Genomic DNA, 20612 nt, shown 5'->3' with positions numbered 1-20612 from the left:
CAGCAGCAGCAGCAATATCATCAGCAGCAATACCATCAGCAGCAGCAGCAATATCATCATCAGCAGCGGCAATATCATCATCAGCAGCAGCAATATCAGCAGCAGCGGCAATATCATCATCATCAGCAGCAGCAATACCATAATCAGCAGCAGCAATATCATCAGCAGCAGCAGCAATATCAGCAACAGCAGCAGCAATATCATCAGCAGCAGCGGTAATATCATCATCATCAGCAGCAGCAGCAATATCATCATCAGCAGCGGCAATATCATCAGCAGCAGCAATATCATTATCAGCGGCAATATCATCATCACCATCATCGTCGTGGCTTTCGTCGTTAGCAGCAGTGATGGTGGTCTCGCTGCGCTATGAACCCGGCGACCCGAGTTTGATTCCTGACTGCGCGGCTAACATCAGTGGCGATTCTCTGAACCGGTCCTGGGTCTCCCCCCCCCTACCCCCTCCCTCACGAGGTAGGCTCGGCCTTAAACGAGTAGCTGCAGCGCTGTGTGTGCACAGCGACACTGGAGGAGACAAAGGCAGCCGTGGTGTGGTGCGATAGCCACCCCACACGCTCGTGCGGTGACAGCACGTGTCCCACACAGCAGCGTGGCTGTACGGGAGATCGTGCGTGTGTGCGGCTCTACGTGCGTGTACTATCCACATAGACAGTCTATATATTTATATACTGCCAGTGATTACTGTTGCATGAGAGCGCTCCCTGTCTTCCCTCCGCTCCGCGCTGCACAAACTATTTTAAGATATTCTCCGGCTCATCAACCGCGTTCCATCTCTCTCTCTCCCTCGCTCTCTCACCTCTCATTCCTTCCTGCCTTATTCATCTCATCATTCCGCCTCCTCTTCAATTCGTTCCTCCTAGCTCATTATCTTCTAGCTCATTATCTCCTAGCTCATTATCTCCTATCTCCTCCACTCGTTTATACCCTCCCCCACTCCCATCTCTCATTCATCCCTCCCCCTCATATCATTGCTCCCAACCTCTCATTTCATTCCTACCTCCCCTTCACCACCTCACTTCTCCCTCACCTCATCCCTCCCCCCCGCCCTCATCACATTCCTTCAGCTCGTTAATTAATTATTTCCACTCTCCCATCTCATTCTCTGCTGTTTCTCTCTTTTCATTCCCCCCGCCTCCCCGACTGTTTCATTCCCCCCCCCCCCCCCCCCATTATCTTCAACCCGCCTCCCGCGTTCCCTCATCACCTCCCATCCCCCCCCCCAGGCCCCCCCCATCCCCCCCCACGTCTCTCCGCCCGCGTCTCCTCGCGTCTCCCGCAGGCTCCGCTCCCCTCGCTCCACGTCGCGCGCTCTCATCTCGCCCCCCCTCTCCCCCGCCCCCTCACCCCCAGTCTCCGCAGTGACACGCGGCGCGCGTCCGCGTGTGTACATACGGAGAGCGGTGGCCCAGCGGTTAGCGCGGCACTGCGCTATGAACCCCCCCCCCCCCCCCGATCCGAGTTCGAATTTTTCTGCTCACGGCCAACACGGGGTGACGATTTTTTTTTCTGAATCGGTTCTGGGCCTCCCCTAGGTCGACTCAGCCTCAAATGAGTACCTCGAGCGGTGTGTAGATATCGCAACTGGGGAGACAAAGGCGGCCGGGCGTGGTGCCGACCACTCATCCCCTCGTGTGCCACAATGCCGGCCTTCATAGGTGCTCGCTAACAGCACTTGCCCCAACAGTCTGTTCAGGCTACACGGGAAATCTTTGTCTTTGAGAAGAGATTTTTAAAAACGAGATTTAAAAAAACCGGCGCCTAACAGCGCTGAGAGAGGGGGGAGATGCTTGGTGGATGGGTGGGTGACTAGAGTGGGTGACTTGTGGTTGAGTAAGGGAGTGACTGACTAAGGGAGTGCGTGGCTTGGTGGTTGAGTAAGGGAGTGACTGACTAAGGGAGTGGGTGACTTTGTGGTTGAGTAAGGGAGTGACTGACTAAGGGAGTGGGTGACTTGGTGGTTGAGTAAGGTAGTGAGTGAGTGAGTGACTGACTGACTGACTAAGGGGGTGGATGACTTGGTGGTTGAGTAAGGGAGTGAGTGACTGGCTGGGTGACTGTGTGGAGTTGTGACTGGCTGGGAGGGTGGATGTATCGGTGGAGTGACTGGGTGGGTGATTTGGGGTGGATGTGTGAGTATGTGACCGGGTAGATTGGTGTGCGGATGGATGAGTGGGTGACTAAGCTGGTTGATGGTAATAATAGCGGTGATCGTGGCAATTGCGATGGTGAAGATGATGCTAGTGATGATGGTGATGGTAACCATGGTGATAGCGCGACTCATCTGTTGATAATGCTGGAGGTGATGATGGTGGTGGTGGTGATGATGATGATGCTCGTGTCGATGGTGACAATGGTCCTTGGGGTGATGGTTAATGGTGGTGATGTTGGTGATGTCGGTGATATTCGTGATGTCGGTGATGGTGGTGATGGTGGTGATGTTTGATGTTGGTGATGGTGGTGATGTTGGTGATGGTGGTGATGTTGGTGATGTTGGTGATGGTGGTGATGTCGGTGATGGTGGTGATGGTGGTGATGTTTGATGATGGTGATGTTGGTGATGGTGGTGATGTTTGATGTTGGTGATGGCGGTGATGGTGGTGATGTTGGTGATGTTGGTGATGGTGGTGATGTTGGATGGTGGTGATGGTGGTGATGTCGGTGATGTTGGTGATGGTGGTGATGGTGGTGATGGTGGTGATGGTGGTGATGTTTGATGGTGGTAATGGTGGTGATGTTGGTGATGTTTGATGGTGGTGATGTTTGATGTTGGTGATGGTGGTGATGATGTTTGATGGTGGTGATGTTGGTGATGTTGGTGATGTTGGTGATGGTGCTGATGTTGGTGATGGTGGTGATGTTGGTGATGTTGGTGATGTTTGATGTTGGTTATGGTGGTGATGGTGGTGATGGTAGTGATGTTTGATGGTGGTGATGTTGGTGATGGTGGTGATGTTGGTGATGGTGGTGATGGTGGTGATGGTGGTGATGGTGGTGAAGTTTGATGTCGGTGATGATGGTGATGTTGGTGATGGTGGTGATGTTGGTGATGTTGGTGATGTTGGTGATGGTGATGTTTGATGTTCTGTGTCTACGGGCTCCTTCGCTCCTGCGTGAACTCGTGACGTCATCTCCCAGCTGAGCTAAAAATAGCCTGAGTCAGCACACGCGTGCACCACTCACACACACACACAAGACAAAGATCCCCCGTATAGCCTCAACAGACTGTAGGGGCAAGTGCTGTGAGCGAGCAATTATGAAGGCAAGAGACAGCGCAAGAGCTGAATGGTGTGGCCAGAACCACACCCGGCCGCCTTTGTCTCCCTAGCGCTGACGTTTGCAATACACCACGACTAGTCCACCTCGGGGAGGATCGGGACCCGTTCAAATGAGCGTCACTCTCCGACCAAAAAAAAGACAAAGATCCCCCGTGTAGCCTTAACTGACTGTAGCAAGCACCTATGAAGGCCGGCACGGCACACGAGGGGGTGGGTGGCCAACACCACGCCCGGCCGCCTTTGTCTCCCTAGCGGCGATGTTTACGCATCGCGCCGGATACTCATTTGACGCCGAGTCGACCTAGGGGAGGCCCAGGACCGTTTCAGATAATCGTCACCGGGTGTTGGCCGTCAACGAGAACCGAAGTCGGGTCGCCGGGTTCGTAGCGTCACCCTCGTCACCCTCGTCACCCTTACACATCCTCGTCACCCACACACACCCTCGTCACCCACACACACCTCGGCACCCTCGTCACTATCGTCACCCTCGTCACCCTCGTCACCCACACACACCTCGTCACCCTCGTCACCCTCGTCACCCACACACACCTCGTCACCCTCGTCACCCACGTCACCCTCGTCACCATCGTCATCCTCGTCACCCTCGTCACCCATACACACCTCGTCACCATCGTCACCATCGTCACCCTCGTCACCCTCGTCACCCACACACACCCTCGTCACCATCGTCACCATCGTCACCCTCGTCACCATCGTCACCCACACACACCTCGTCACCCTCGTCACCCTCGTCACCCACACACACCCTCGTCACCCACGCGCACGTCGCCGCAAACTCCCTGGTTTGGAAGTAACGCGGAGATAAATTGCGGGCAATTTTCACATAACCCGCAATTTAGCGAAGAGGCGGCGGAGAAGGTGAGAGCGAGAGAGCGAGAGTGGTGGGAGTGGTGGGAGTGCGTTCGCGTGAACTGCCGAGGGAGATGCGGGGAATACGAGCGAGAGAGCGAGAGAGACAGGGGAGGTAGAGGAGCAAAGGGGGGAGATGAGAGTTGGAAGGGGGAAAGATAGCGGGGGACAGCGGGGAGTTGATTGAGTGGGAGAGAGAAAGGAGGAGTGGGTGAGAGCGTGAGAGCGGAGATAAGGAGATGAGTGTGCGAGAGAGAGAGGGGGGGAGAGATACAGGGCAGGTAGCTGGGAGAGAGTGAGTCAGCCAGCAGCGACGAGTGTGAGTTGGAGAGAGAGGTGGGGGGGGCGGAGAGGGGGCAGAGAGAGAGTGACACGGGAGATGGCGGAGACAATGGAGGAGAGACAGGGGGAGGGAGCGGAGTAACGGAGGTACCATGGAGAGAGGATTTGGTGAGAGGAGACACGTGGAGAGAGCAGAGGGCAGTGAGAGAGGGACAGGCGCGCGAGGGAGAGAAGTACGTGAAAGGGGGGGGAGACGGGAGAGAGTCGGCGAGGAGAGAAACTCGGGCAAGAGGGGGCGAGAGACTGGGGCCGGGGAGAGGGAACGGAGGCACAGAGTGAGGGGGGCAGTTCGGCCACTTGATGACGGGCAGCACCGTGGCCTCTTTAACTCATTAATTACATTTCAGGATCGACAACAACAATAGCAGCCCGAACGCACACAATGACCACGGCTTCCCCCCCCCCCTCTCCCGCGAGACCCCCCCCCCCCGCTCCCCCACGCCCCCCATGCCCGGTGTGAATTCCCATGGCGATGTCCGACACGTTGTGAGAAGTCGAGCTTGATGCAGCCCGAGGTGGTGATTGGGAGTTCAAAGAAGCCGGACACGGAGAGCGTCAGTGGCGAGGGATACCTGAATGCGGCCCTGGGCACCGTCCCCCCGAACCAATTCACCCAAAGACAAAGGTCCCCCGCGCAGTCCACGCAGGATGGCGGGGCAAGTGCGTGCCTGTAACACACAATCGATCTCACCACATTTTTGAGGCCGGTTAAGTACGTGGATGGGAGACTGTATCTGGGGAATGACCGGGAGCTGTCGGCATTGGCTGCGAGGTGGCCAGGAGGTGACAGGGCAAGCGATGGATTATTGAATCTATCTGTGCGGAGCTCGGAGTGCTACTGCACCCTGCTTCGTATGCGTGCCGGGTTTTTTCTCCGGCTCCTCCGGTTGCCTCGGACAAGAAGCAAAGCTCTCACGATTGGCAAATGGGTCAAACGTGCCGATGCAGCAGTACCCTCCTCGCAACGAGTCTCGAGACTCACCGAGGAGAAAAAAAACCCAATCGGAAGCACCGTCACCCTTAACATAAATGGACCGCGGAAGCACGCGTTGTTAGCGAACACCTATTAAGGCCGTAGCCACTTGACGCTGGCTGACGTTAGCCTGAACCCAGGGTCAACGCAGCGTGCGGCACGCGCAACCACTGCGCCACCGCTCGCAGCAACTCGCACGAACATCGTCAGCGGCGAATGAAGTCCGTCCCCCCCCCCCCCCGTGGAGCAACTGCCCACCGTAGGGACAAGGGTGCTGTTAGCGAGCACCTATTAAGGCTCGCACGGCCCACGATGGATGATGTCTCGTGCCGGCTCCCCTCGCCTCCCACGCCCGCAACTCTCCCGTGCCTCCTCCCTCCCCCCACCAGCGCGCCCCCCCTTCCCCCCGCCTCTCTACTCAGACCCCCCCCCCTCCCCCAGTACCTCCTCCCAATGGCCCCGAGTCTCCCGCTCTCTCTCTCTCCGCCCTGAATAAATCATCACGGGCCTCCACACTTTCAGCACCAAGGACAGCGTCTGGGCGAGACACGTGCTCCAACCTGGCGCTCCAGTGCAATTCCCGCCGCCCGAGTTCTAGCGGCGGTGCCATCAACAGCATCAGCAATTCCCGGGTGCTCACGCTGGCATGAGCAACAGTATCCAGTCGGGACCAACACGAGCGTTAGAATAAACACAGGAACTAACACTAGCAGTGGCCGTAGCAATAGCGCTAACACTCGCGTTAGAGCTGGTACCAGCGCTAACAACAACACTGTTAGGAACACGAGCGATTTATCACGACCTCTAACTCTACCCTAAACGTCAACGCTACCCCCAACATCAGTAAATATAGACAAAGATGCCCCGTCTAGCCTTAAACGTACTGTGCTGTCAGCGAGCACCTACGAAGGTCGGCACGGTGCGCCACGCCCGGCCGCCTTTGTCTCCCCAGTGTTGATCATTTTTACACATCGCACCAGCAACTCATGTTAAGGCTGAGTAGACCTAGATGAGGCCCAACACCGGCTCAGATGTCCGCTGTCGTTGGCTGCGAGCGGGAATCCAACCGCGGCTTGCCCGGTTCGTAGCGCAGCGCACGAACCGTTGCGCCACCGCTCACAAAACGATGGCTCACACTACCACGAGCCTCCTGGCTGGCGCGTTGTACACTCAGCACCACGGAGAGTCCCGCGCGTGCTAAGACAGGGCAGAGGTCGCAACCGGGTACCCGATACCCGTACCCTACCCGATACCCGGCCGGGTACGGGTACCCGTTTGCGACCCTGGTGCGGCCGGGTACGGGTACGGGTAGACCGTGAGTCACTGGTGAGTAACTGTTTGTCACTCATTTCCCAACGTCTTGTCTCTTCTCACAATTCAAGTTCCTAGAATCAACCCACCCGCGCCTACAACATGGCTTCATCCCAGAGGTCGCAATCAGGTACCCGATACCCGTACCCTACCCGTACCCGGCCGGGTACGGGTACCCGTTTGCGACCCTGGTGTGGCCGGGTACGGGTACGGGTAAGGAATCAAAACCCGTTTGCGACCTTTGGGACAGGGGTGCACTGACCAGGACGGAACCCTGAGCCACAGATGTACACGCAGACACGAGACACGTCAACGACCATAAATTGTCTTCTTGGTTCTTTCGGTAAAGTCACGTAGAAGGGAAAGAATAAAATAATAAAAATGAAACATAATAAAATAATTCTCACGACGTTTCGGCCACAACGCAAGCAGCCGTCCTCAGGTTAAAAACAGGTCTTCACCTGAGGACGGCTGCTTGCGTTGTGGCCGCAACGTCGTGAGAATTATTTTATTATGTTTTATTTTTATTATTTTATTATTTCCCTTCTACGTGACTTTACCGAAAGAACCAAGAAGATGAATCCCTGCAGTCACGAAAGAAGCTTTAAATCGAAACCATAAATTGGTTATGGAACGCGCTATGTCTGGCAATAGGAGAAATGGGCACTGTGTCACGGGGCTTAGTACATCGGCCAATCAAATTCCAACCGCAGCAATTACCCCAGCATTAATCACACTGGCCGAAACGATTATAGCGCTAACCCTAACGGAACGAACCAATGAGATCATATCGCTGACTCCAACCCCAATCATACATCACCAATGAGACCATAACGCGAGCCATAACCCCAACCACATTTACCAATTATATTTCAGCCCGAGCATTAAGCCACACGAGCTAATCAGACCCTAACTATAGCTCTCACCCCCCAACCCTAACACTTAATCATAGAGTTAGTCTTTACTCTTGACCACACGAGATAATGAGACTAGAACTCTAATTAGGCGAGCGAGACACAAGCCCCAAACCCTAACCACACTCACCAATTACACCCCAGCCCTAACCACACTCACCAACTAGACCCCAACCCTAACCACACTCACCAATTACACCCCAACCCTAACCACACTCACCAATTACACCCCAACCCTAACCACACTCACCAATTACACCCCAACCCTAACCACACTCACCAATTAAACTCCAACCCTAACCACACTCACCAACTAGACCCCAACCCTAACCACACTCACCAATTACACCCCAAACCTAACCACCCTCACCAATTACACCCCAACCCTAACCACACTCACCAATTAAACTCCAACCCTAACCACACTCACCAACTAGACCCCAACCCTAACCACACTCACCAATTAGACCCCAACCCTAACCACACTCACCAACTAGACCCCACCCCTAACCACACTCACCAACTAGACCCCAACCCTAACCACACTCCACAATTCCACCCCAACCTTAACCACACTCTCCAATTACACCCAAACACTAACCACACTCACCAATTACACCCCAACCCTAACCACACTCACCAATTACACCCCAACACTAACCACACTCACCAACTAGACCCCAACCCTAACCACACTCACCAATTACACCCAAACACTAACCACAATCACCAATTACACCCCAACCCTAACCACACTCACCAACTAGACCCCAACCCTAACCACACTCACCAACTAGACCCCAACCCTAACCACACTCACCAATTACACCCCAACCCTAACCACACTCACCAATTACACCCCAACCCTAACCACACTCACCAATTACACCCCAACCATAACCACACTCACCAATTACACCCCAACCATAACCACACTCACCAATTACACCCCAACCCTAACCACACTCACCAATTACACCCCAACCCTAACCACACTCACCAATTCCACCCCAACCCTAACCACACTCACCAATTAGACCCCAACCCTAACCACACTCACCAATTACACCCCACCCCTAACCACACTCACCAATTACACCCTAACCCTAACCACACTCACCAACTAGACCTCCATCTTAATCATAACCACGCTGTATAATCGCACCACAACCCGAAGGGCTGCAGGAGCCAATCAACCGCGAGCATGAGCCCGAGCCCTAACCCTAACGACACGACTAAGCAGACTACATCTGTCTCCATTTCACCCCGCGCTCCCCTCTCGCGCCTGGGGTCGCGGTGTCTCTCCCTCTCTCTCTAGAAAATATAAATAAAACAATGGGGGGGGGGAGGGGTGGTGGTGGGAGGATAGTCTAAAGCAAAAATGTCAATTACGCGCATTAATTAAGGAGGCTACTGTTTTTAATGCCGGATTAGGGAATTATTTTACAACTGAGTTGCTGCACGATGACTCGATTGTAATTATTCCGCGCTGATCGGCCAATTAGCCAGTCGCTCGCTATCTGCAGAAGCTGCCGCTGCTGCTGCTGCTGCTGCTCCACACTCGGCGTGTGCCGAGGTGAGGGTGGGTGGGCCCTTTTGTTCCTCCGTCAAATGTTAATCGCGGAAAGAAAAATAAATTAATTTAAAACGCGGGACAAAACGCTTCGGGAGGTTGCGGCGAACGGGAAACGCCGTCTGCGTCTGCGTCGCCTGGGCTGTCGCGGTTCGTGGCGCCGTACCCCGCCATCGCCCCCTTCCTTCTGCCAGACGCCGACAGGAGGAAGGCCACAAATGCTCATCACGAATTTTTTTTGGGGGGGGACACCTGGCGGACAACCCATCCCAGAGTCTCGTCGAAGATAAAGATGCCCCCGTGCAGCCTTGACGGACTGCTGGCCACAAGTTGCTGTGAGCGAGAAGGCAGTGGGGGGGGGGGGGGGGTGACCGGTGCCAGGCCAAGGCCGCCTTTGTCTCCCAAGTAGCGATGCATAACAACACCGCAAACCAGCTTCTCACTGCAGACGTGAGTCGAGCTCTGGGCGGGTGGCCCATGGACCGGTCCAGGTGACCGCCGCTGTTTTTGGCCGCGTGCGGAGAATCGAATTCGGGTCGCCGGATTCGTGTGCGCGGTCGCGCTCGCCACCGCTCCGTCGAGACTCAGCAACCGCCGATTTCATCGCTCCGTCTCCACAGCTCGGACGTTTCACTCCGGCGCGCCGCCGCTGTGTTGGAGCCTCCCTGCGAAGAATTAATGCAGAGGGAGCCTCGTTGTGCATGTTGGGTGCCCTTGGCAATGGCGAAGGACAGGGAGACAGCGAGATAGTGGCACGGGGAAAGGTTTGATTGGGATGCTGTATGGGAGGCGTTGCGCCGGCAGACAGGAGATCGGGAGACACTGAGACGGGACACGAAGAGGCAGGACGCAGCTGTCGTGGGTTGAGTCTCCTCCCCGCGGGGCCAGGAATGCGGCAGCGCCACGAAGAATCAACTCTGTTAAAGACTCGCGCACAACCTCCACCACCTCCACCACAGCAACCACACACCACACAACAACCACTACACCACCACACACCACCACCACCACACAACAACCACACACCACACACCACTACACACCACACACCACCACCACACAACAACCACTACACCACCACCACACAACAACCACTACACCACCACCACACAACAACCACTACACCACCACCACACAACAACCACACACCACCACCACACACCACCACCACACAACAACCACTACACCACCACCACACGCCCCCACCACCACACACCACCACCACACACCACCACCACCACACAACACCACACACCACCACCACCACACACCAGCACCACACACCACCACACAACAACCATACACCACCACCACACGCCACCACCACACGCCACCACCACCACACCCCACCACCACCACACACCACCACCACACACCACCATCACACACCACCACCACCACACACCACCACCACACGCCACCACCACACACCACCACAACACACCACCATCACCACACAACCACCACCACGGCGACCGTGGCCGCGTCAGCGAAATAAATAAATAAAGCTGCCGAATGATGACCTCACCACGGCCCCCCAGCCCCCAGCCCCCACCCCCCAGCCCCCACCTCCTCGTGCCCCCGTGGCTCATCTTCGGCGGGGTGGGGGCCTCGCCGGATTTACATTTAGGATGCGGCACAAGTATGGGAGGTGCGTGTGGTGTGTGTGTTACGCGTGGTGTGTGTGGTGTGTGTGTGTGTGGTGTGTGTGGTTTGTCTGTGATGCGTGTGGTGTGTGTGTGGTGTGTGTGTGGTTTGTGGTGTGTGTGGTGTGGGGTATGTGTGGTGTGTGTGGTGTGTGTGTGGTGTCTGTGCTGTATGTAGGATATGTGGTGTGTGTGGTGTGTGTGTGGTGTGTGTGTGGTGCGTGATGTGTGTGTTGTGTGTGGTGTGTGTGTGTGGTGTGTGTGTGGTACGCATGGTGTGCCATGCGTCCTGTGTCTGTGTGGGGAGTGGTGGCGCAGTGGTCAGCGCACCGCTCTACGAACCCGGCATCGCGGGTTCTAGTCCCGCTCACGGCCAACACCAGGGACGATTATCTGAACCAGCAGTGGGCCTCCCTCAACTCGACCTTAAATGGGGAGACGAAGGCGGTCGGGCGTGGTACTGGCCACCCATCCCCTCGTGTGCCGTTCCGGCCTTCATAGGTGCTCGCTAACAGCACTTGCCCCAACAGTCTATTACAGGCTACACGGGGGATCTTTGTCTTTTTCTGTGGTGGTGGTGGAGGTTGCGGTAGGAGATGAGCGGTGGGTAACGTCGAGGTCGGCCTTGGTGGTGATGGTGGTGATGTCTTGGTGATGGTGGTAATGTTTTGATGATGGTGGTGATGTTTTGGTAATGGTGGTGATGGTGGTGATGTTTTGGTGATGGTGGTGATGTTTTGGTGATGTTTTGGTGATGGTGGTGATGTTTTGGTGATGGTGGTGATGTTTTGGTGATGGTGGTGATGTTTTGGTGATGGTGATGGTGGTGATGACCGTCGCGGTGGCGTGGTGATGGTGGTGATGTTAGTGACGATTGTGAGGATGTTGGTGGTCGTCACAGTGATGGTGGTGATGGTGGTGGTGATGGTAGTGACGATGGCGAGGATGTTGATGGTAGTTACGTTGATGGCGGTGATGGTGGTGGTGATGATGGCGAGGGACGTGAGGGTCAAGGGTGTCACCTCGCCACGCCCTCTGCCCCCCCACCCCCACCACGGGGGATCGGGTGCTGGGGAGCGCATCGAATGGGGGTCACGGGTGACGCATACACATAGCCACACAGACAAAGGTCCCCCATATAGCCTCTAATGGACTGTTAGGGCAAGTGCTTTTGGCGAGCATCTACATACAGCCAGTGCCGGATGATCCTAGTAGCACACGTGTAGTAGCTACGGGCCCCGCACTTTAAAGGGCCCCGCGCTAAATGCTTTCAAGCTATCAATTCCGGTTCAGTGATTCTGCACTTGCTCTATTACTATAGTACTATACCGCCTTCAACTGTTATGAACGACTGGGTGTTTAAGGTTAGCGATTTGTCATATTATCTGGCTGTATACTCGTTGGTTATTTCGGTAAAGTCACGTAGGTAGAAAAATAAAACAACAAAAATATATCACGACGTTTTGATCGCAACACAAGCGGTCGTCCTCAGGCGGAACAAATAATCCAGCAGTGGAACTGCTGAACGAGCGAGATATCTGGCTGTATAGCAAATAAAAATATACAATCACTTTACTATGCAAGTAAAAATTGGGTCGCCGGGTTCGTAGCGCAGCGCACGAACCGCTGCACCACCGCTCTCCACTATAAACACACACACACATAGATCCTCCTTATAGCCTTGAACAGGCTGTTGGGGCAAGTGCTGTGGCGAGAGTAGCACGTCTGAAGGACGGCACAGCACACGAGGGAATTGGTGGCCAACACCACGCTCGGCCGCCTTTGTCTCCCCGGTGGGTGTCGTTTGATCAGCCGTGATAAACAGGGCGAGGAATGGACTCGGCGTCACCACGAAGCGGAGAGAGATGACGATGGTGATGATGATGACGATGTTATGATGATTGTGTTGTGGTTCAATAGTATTATGACAGTGATGATGACGACGATGAATATGATGCTGTTGATGCTGCTGCTGATGATGATGGCTACTATGATGATGTTGCTACTGCTGATGACAACACTGCTGATGATGGCTACTATGATGGTGTTGCTACTGCTGAGACTGCTGCTGCTTACGACATTGATAGCCACACCTGGGCTCAGTGACGATGCAATGGTGTCATCCCCAGCAATGCCGCTGCTGCCGTGTTGGTGATTATAGTTGATCATTATATCTGGGGATTTATAGTTGGTGATTATAGTTGACCGCAGCTCTGTAACCCCTCTCTCCCCCCCCCACCACCACCTCTCATCCCCTCGTCCCCTGCAGGCCGCTGCAGGTGCGATCGGGGTCCCTGGATCTTGAGTTCGCGATGGAATCATCGTCAGTGGGCCACCGCGCCGGCATCCAGCCTCCATCCACTTGATCCCCCTCGATCCTGTCAAACCCCCTCCCCACCTCGTCCCCGACGCCGCCTTGATCCCCGCGTCCAGCGGGGCCGCCCAGCGTGAGATGAGACACGGGACGAAGCGAGAAGACACGCGGGGGGGAGACTCGGGGAGAGGCGACGCGGCTGGGCGTGGCCAGAGTGTCTCACGCACGGGATGAGGACCCGTCACCACCACCAGCAGCAGCAGCAGCACCCGCCGTGTCATCGTCGTCGTCGCCATCGCCCCGTGTCCACGCTGTGGCCACGGTCATCGCCATCATCACCGACATCGTCGTCCTCGTCATCAACCCATCGCTGTCACTCTCTCCAGGTCTCTCTTTCATTCCATCTTTCATCGTTGGCTCTTTAATTTCCGCCTGGCTGGAGACGAAGAGGTGGAGCAGTAGGCGGAGGAGGAGGAGGTGGTGTGATAAAAACGGGGATTTGGCGGTGAGAGCGGTAAGGGCCCGAGAGTGAAGGAGGGAATTCTGCGGCCTCGTTGATTTATTATTTTTGTTGTTGCTGCTCCCAGAGTTCCACTGTTCGTAGACCGCACCGTGGACCCGGCCTCGCCTCCATCCACCCACCGCTCAACCCTGCCTGCTCGTTGAAACGCGGTTCGTCATCCCGGTCCCGAGTGCAGTCTTCCGCCGCTCCAACTCGTGGGTCAGGCAACTTCGTTCAGGCCCACGGATACGCAGGCGGGCGGTCACGCGGACCCGGACGCAGAGAGGCGGAGAGGGGCCGATTCACCAAAGTCCATCGAGGCCACAGGAAGGATTCAGGGTCACAGCGACCCGCCACCCAAACTCGCCCAGCAGACGGACGCAGAAGGGGATGGACAGGCGGACTCACGCGTTCTGATTAGAATCCTATTCAAGTGTTGTGCTTTTCACCGATTTGACGTTGCTATTTCACCCTTCATTCATAACCCACTCCCACCCTCAAATCCACCCACCGCTCACCACCAGCCCCGCACGGAACTTGGGGGTGTGGACTGATCCTCGGAGACCCGCAATGGCCAACAGCTCCGTCGACTACAAAGCCAAGGGGGCGCGGGCCCCCCAACCGGGCCCCCTTGGCCAAGACGGCGGCGGCGGCGGCGGGGGCCGTGGCGCGGGGCGGGCTGGGGGTCCCGCGCCCCCCACCGCCGCTATGGAGCAGGACGCCGAGGGGGGGTTCGGGGTGACCGTGCGCGAGCTGCGTGACCTCATGGAGATGCGGGGGGCCGAGGCGATGGCCCACATGGCCGAGAGATACGGGGGCAGCGGAGCCGGGGGTGGAGCGGGGGACGCGGTCGCGGGGATGTGTCGCCGGCTCCGGACCTCGCCCGTGGACGGTGAGGATGGTGATGGTGGTGGTCATGGTGATGATGATAGTGGTTAGTGCTGAAGGTGATGATGGTAATGGTGGTGATGGTGGTGATGGTGGTGATGGTGGTGGTGATGGTGGTTTTTGGTGATGGTGGTGGTGATGGTGGTGATGACAACGCTCACAACAACGAGTGGAGCGCCGGGCGACTAAAACACAGCAAATTGGCATGTTTGGCACAGTAAGGGCACGGGTGGTGCATCTCCTAGTCATCAGTCAGTCAACCCATGGCACCTGCCAGGTCTGTCACCAGCGAGCCTTCGACACTTCACGTGGCCGCAAAGTGCACCTGGCCTGGCACAGGTGCCATGTTGACGTCATCGTCCCTTAGTAGCGAATGGCGTGTATTGGTATTGGATGTGGTGCTGCTGATGGTGACGGGGCTGACAGCGGCGGTGGTGTTGATGGTGAGTGGTAGCGCGACAGTTCGCGCACTGCGCTGCGAACCCGGCCACTCGAGTTCGATTCCCGATTACGGCCAACAACCAGTGACGATTATCTGAACTCGTCCTGGGCCTCCCCTAGGTCGACTCAGCCTCAGATGAGTACCTGGTGCGGTGTGTAAACACCGCCAGTGGGGAGACAAAGGCGGCCCGGCGTGGTGTTGGCCACCCACCCCTCTTGTGTGCCGTGACGGCTTTCATAGGTGGCTACTCGCTCACGGCATTTTCCCCAACAGTCTGTAAAGGCTACACGGGGGGGGGGGGGTCTTATATGCATGTCAATGTCTTTCTACGTGTCTCTGTGTGCATCTCTATGGGTTTACTGTGAGGCCCATAGTTAGACGGGGGGTGGGGTGGTCGGGTGGCTGAGGGTGCACGGCTACACAATCGCACCACCGTGGCTCGCGCCTTCAATTGTTGTGAGAAACCGCAACACGGTCGCTCCATCGGCCGACGAAGCGTCACCGACCCCCCCCTTCGCCCCCCCCCCAACTCCCCCCTTCACCCCCCCCCCCCCTCTTTGCCCCCCCCCCCTCCCCCCAGGCGTGTCGGGTGACGAGGAGGACCTGGCGCGGAGGCGTGCCGTCTTCGGGGAGAACCTCATCCCGCCCAAGAAGCCCAAGTCGTTCCTGGCGCTCGTGTGGGAGGCGCTGCAGGACGTGACGCTCATCATCCTGGAGGTGGCGGCCCTCGTCTCGCTGGGACTTTCCTTCTACCAGCCGCCCGGCTCCGACAGCGACGGTGGGCACGCTCCTCGCGCCCGGCCACAGTCGTCGCAACGAGCCCCATTGAGCTGGTGGTGTGGATAAGGCTGAGCCATTGCGGCTGGGTTATAGTGTCAGGGTTAGTGACAGGGTGAGTGACAGGGTGAGTGACAGGGTGAGTGTCAGGGTGAGTGACAGGGTGAGTGACAGGGCTGTGGTGTCAGGGTGAGTGACAGGATGAGTGACAGGCTGAGTGACAGTGCTGTGGTGTCAGGGTGAGTGACAGGGTGAGTGACAGGGTGAGTGACAAGGTGAGTGACAGGGTGAGTGACAGGGTGAGTGTCAGGGTGAGTGACAGGGTGAGTGACAGGGCTGTGGTGTGAGGGTGAGTGACAGGGCTGTGGTGTCAGGGTGAGTGACAGGGTGAGTGACAGGGTGAGTGTCAGGGTGAGTGACAGGGTGAGTGACAGGGTGAGTGACAGGGTGAGTGTCAGGGTGAGTGACAGGGTGAGTGACAGGGCTGTGGTGTCAGGGTGAGTGACAGGGCTGTGGTGTCAGGGTGAGTGACAGGGTGAGTGACAGGGTGAGTGTCAGGGTGAGTGACAGGGTGAGTGACAGGGTGAGTGACAAGGTGAGTGACAGGGTGAGTGTCAAGGTGAGTGACAGGGCTGTAGTGTCCGGGTTTACGTCATTGGACCTCCTTTGCCAGAATCAAAATATAATAATAGGGGTTTTCCCCTTTTTTCTCGCAACAAAACTAGCACCAATTGAGACTAGGCTCTAAAGAAAGCTGTCTCTGGTGTGAACCAATCAGTTTCAAGAACAATGCATATATATTGTTGGCATTTTGACTGCAAGTATTGTGGTTAATGCAGATGTAAAGTAGTAACTCGGCGGGAGACGTCTTCACGGGTAGCACACTCTTTATTTTCACCAACTTGTAGTTACACGGATGACTAACACCCACTTCGTTGCACGGGTGACTGACACCCACTTAGCTACTCGGGTGACTCACACCCACTCAGCTACACGGGTGACTAACACCCACTTCGTCGCACGGGTGACTGACACCCACTTAGCTACTCGGGTGACTCACACCCACTCAGCTACACGGGTGACAAACACCCACTCAGCTATACTGACACGGGCTCTTACGCCCCGTAGCCTTCCGGGACACACCCAGCCGGGGGTGCCCGTCTCGGCTCTGGGTACCACCGTCCCGACCCACACGGGCGTCGGACTACGGGTCCCCCAGTCTCGGCTCCAAGCCACACAGGGCCCCGGTCCTCACAAGGACGGCGGGACTAGGGGTCTCGGGCCACTACCTCCTCCACCCCGTCTTCGGTCTTCAACTGGTTAACACTCCACGAGTGCTCTCGCGCGTCTCCCTTTATACCCCTCCTGCGGACGTCGCTGAGAGCACCCACTTATCTGACCAATCACTGCGCACTCGCTACGATCCTCTTTTCCCAGCTTGTGTGAGCGCGCCTTACCACCGGCGCGCGCGTCCATGCCCCGCCCACATCGCGTGCCCAACCCCGCGCCCCGTGATCCATCACTGTCGGCGCACGTCAATACCACCACTACACAGACATGAATCCTCCTAAAAAGGTTTCAGTTTTGTTGCCAGAAAAAAGGGGGAAAACCCCTATTATTAGTATCAGGGTTATTAACAGGGCTATGGTGTCGGGGTTAGTGACACGGCTATAGTGTCAGGGTCAGTGGCAGCAGCAAGGCTGACCAATTAAAACGGACACGTGGCGTCAGACGCGTCACGTGGCCCTGCCCCATTGAGTGATCGATCTATTTGCGGCGCTCACAGCGGAGTCGGCAACGGCACGAGACAAGAAAACACGGCGTGTACGAAGACAAAGGTCCCCCGCATGGCCTCAACGGACTGTTGGGCCAAGTGTCGTTAGCGAGCGCCTATGAAGGCCAGCACACGCGGGGAGATGGGGGGGTGGCCGATGCACCGCACCCGACCTCCTGACGTTCACAGACACTGCACCAATGACTCATTTAAGGCCGAGTCTATCTAAGGGAGGCACAGTTCACTGCCCGGGCAGGGGAACTCCTCCACTCTCTCCGCGCGTGCCCAGTGGCTCGTGGGGAGAGTGTGGCGGTCGGTGGGGGGTGGGGGGGGTTGGTGGGGCTGGTGCCAAGCCCCCACCACCCACACCCCCCACCATCTCTGCGTGGCTCACAAAGACAAAGATCCCCCGTATAGCCTTTTCACAGACCGTTGGGGCAAGTGCTGTTCGCGAGCACCAACGACGTCTGTGGAAACACGTGGCCGGCGGGCGGGCGGCCAACACCAACCACTGCCGGGCCGCCTTTGTCTCACCGGTGCTGACGAGTGCGCATTTTTTTTGACGGGGGCCGAGCAGACCTTTGGGGAAGGTCCCTGAGCAGTCGAAACACTTCGCCGTGACCGTCGTCGACTCTGAGCGAGCCGTCGCAACTCGGGGTGGGGGGGAAGTGTTCGTCGCATTTCGTCGCGCGGCGCAAACCACTGCGCCACCGCTCCCCCCCCTAACACGCGCACGGGTTTTTGTTGTTGTGTGGTGTGTGGTGTGTCTGGGGCCGACCAGCGCCGCGACTGTTGCAGCGCCATGCGGCGCTATTCTTAGCGGCGCTGGCAGACGGCTGTTGCCACTGCTGTAGAATAAACAGCGGCGACGCGCGCACAAGACAAAGGCCAAGAAGATTCCCCCCTCGTAGCCTGTAACAGGCTGTCGGGGCAAGTGCTGTTAGCGAGCACCCACGAAGGCCGGCACGGCGCACGAGAGGGTGGGTGGCCAGCCCCGCGCCCGGCCGCCTTTGTCTCCCCAGTGGCGATGTTTACACACCGCACCCGGGTACTCGTTTGAGGCCGAGTCGATCTAGGGGAGGCGCAGCACCGGCTCAGGTAATCGTCACCTGTGTTGGCCGTGAGCGCGAATCGAACCCGTGTCGCCGGGTTCGTAGTGCAGCGTAGCGCTAACCGCTACACCACCGCGCCCCCCCACAGACGCAGTGGCACAGACACGGGCTCCTCCCCCGTGGTTGTCGCCTGTCACCGGCTGTTGGGGAACGTGCCGTTAGCGAGCACCTATTAAGGCCCTCGCCGGAGGGTCCTTCCGCGTTTTAGCAGCGGGGGGGGGAGGGGGCGATGATTGCCTTTCATGTTGCTACTGCTGTGCGGTGTAGCCCCAAGAAATCCCACACAATCCCACGGAATCCCACGGAATCCCACACAATCCCACGGAATCCCACGGAAGGTGACTTGCGGTGTAACTCTTGCACATTTTGCCAAAGTCTGGCCCGTGACGCCGGCGCGTGGCGGCGTCACGGGCGTCTTCGGCGTCCGCCGTGATCACCGCTCCCAGGAAAGCCAGGGCAGGGCAGTGCCGGATGAAGCTCGTGCAGGGTCTGTAGCATATGTTATAAAGGGGCCCTAAATAAATAAATACTTCAATATTAAAACACACATATTTAACTTTCATTTGCTATACAGCCAGATAATACGACAAATCGCTAACCTTAAACACCCAATCGTTCATAAAAGTTGAAGGCGGTATAGTACTATAGTAATAGAGCAAGTGCAGAATCACTGAACCAGAATTGATGGCTTGAAAGCATTCAGCGCGGGGGCCCTTGAAAGTGCGGGGCCCGTAGCATTATGCAGCTGCTTTTGCTACGCGGATCATCCGGCACTGGGGCAGGAACGAACCGAAATTTTGTGGCACTCTCAAGCAGGGGAGCTGGAGCTGGAATGAGACCCAGGGATTGCCGGGTCCGGGGTGGTCGTGCGTTGCGTGCGCGCGCTCGCGGGGACTGTGCAGGAGTCTCCACGCGGGGAGATATTCTTAGATGAAAGGAAATCTCTGCTCCAGGAACACGGTGTCTTCTGAAACAGCAGCAGGCGGAACACGACACACACACATGCGAGCGTACAGGACACCCACACACGGACACACACACGGGCAAAACAAAGACAAAGATTCCCCCCCCCCCCCCCGTGTAGCCTTAACAGACTGTAGGGGCAAGTGCTGCTAGCGAGCGCCTATGAAGACCGGCACGGCGAACGAGGGGGTGGGTGGCCAGCACCACGCCCGGCCGCCTTTGTCTCCCCCAGTGGCTATGTTTACTCACCGCACCAGGTACTCATTTGAGGCCGAGTCGACCTAGGGGAGGCCCAGGATCCGGTTCAGATCATTCGTGAGCGGGAATCCAACCCGGAATTTCGCCGGGTTCGTGACGCAGCGCGGTGAGCAGACACAGTGGTGACGCAAAGACAAAGATCCCCCGCGTAGCCTTCACAGAGTGCTGGGGCAAGTGCTGTTAGGGAGCATCTGAACCGGTCCTGGGCCTCCCCTAGGTCGACTCGGCCTCCAATGAGTACCTGGTGCGGTGTGTAAACATCGCCACTGGGGGAGACAAAGGTGGCCAGGCGTGGTGTTGGCCACCCACCCCCTCGTGTGCCGTGCCGGCCTTCATAGGTGCTCGCTAACAGCACTTGCCCCTACAGTCTGTAAAGGCTATACGGGGGTTCTTTGTGTATGCGTGAGTGTATACGTGTGTGTGTGTATGCGTGAGTGTGTGTGTGTCTCTGTGTGTGTATACGTGATTGTATACGTGTGTGTGTGTCTGTGTGTGTATGCGCGTGTGTCTGTGTGTGTATGCGTGAGTGTGTGTGTGTCTGTGTGTATATGTGTGTGTGTGTGTCTGTGTGTATGCGTGATTGTATACGTGTGTGTCTGTGTATGCGTGTGTGTGTGTCTGTGTGTATGCGTGGGCAGCTGCGCGCCGTGCATGTTA

The 20612-nt window shown here is 56.8% G+C and overlaps 1 protein-coding gene across 6 annotated transcripts in view; it reads left to right on the top strand.

Annotated features, from left to right (window-relative positions):
• Positions 1 to 20612, top strand: part of LOC133355414 (plasma membrane calcium-transporting ATPase 1-like) — a 54615-nt gene that overhangs the window by 8964 nt on the left and 25039 nt on the right. For all 6 annotated transcript variants that reach the window (XM_061572700.1, XM_061572696.1, XM_061572698.1 and 3 more), the window contains exons 2-3: positions 13195 to 14633; positions 15652 to 15849. In XM_061572700.1, the coding sequence (XP_061428684.1) occupies positions 14312 to 14633; positions 15652 to 15849 (520 nt within the window). In that variant the 5' untranslated portion in view covers positions 13195 to 14311. The remainder of the gene's footprint in view (positions 1 to 13194; positions 14634 to 15651; positions 15850 to 20612) is intronic.

The sequence above is a fragment of the Lethenteron reissneri genome, chromosome 51 (genome assembly GCF_015708825.2).
Source record: "Lethenteron reissneri isolate LAM-NWPU_2019-01 chromosome 51, ASM1570882v1, whole genome shotgun sequence".
Classification (NCBI taxonomy): domain Eukaryota; kingdom Metazoa; phylum Chordata; class Hyperoartia; order Petromyzontiformes; family Petromyzontidae; genus Lethenteron; species Lethenteron reissneri.
The sequence above is the reverse complement of the archived record's forward strand: the minus strand, read 5'-3'. Positions and strand labels throughout refer to the sequence as shown.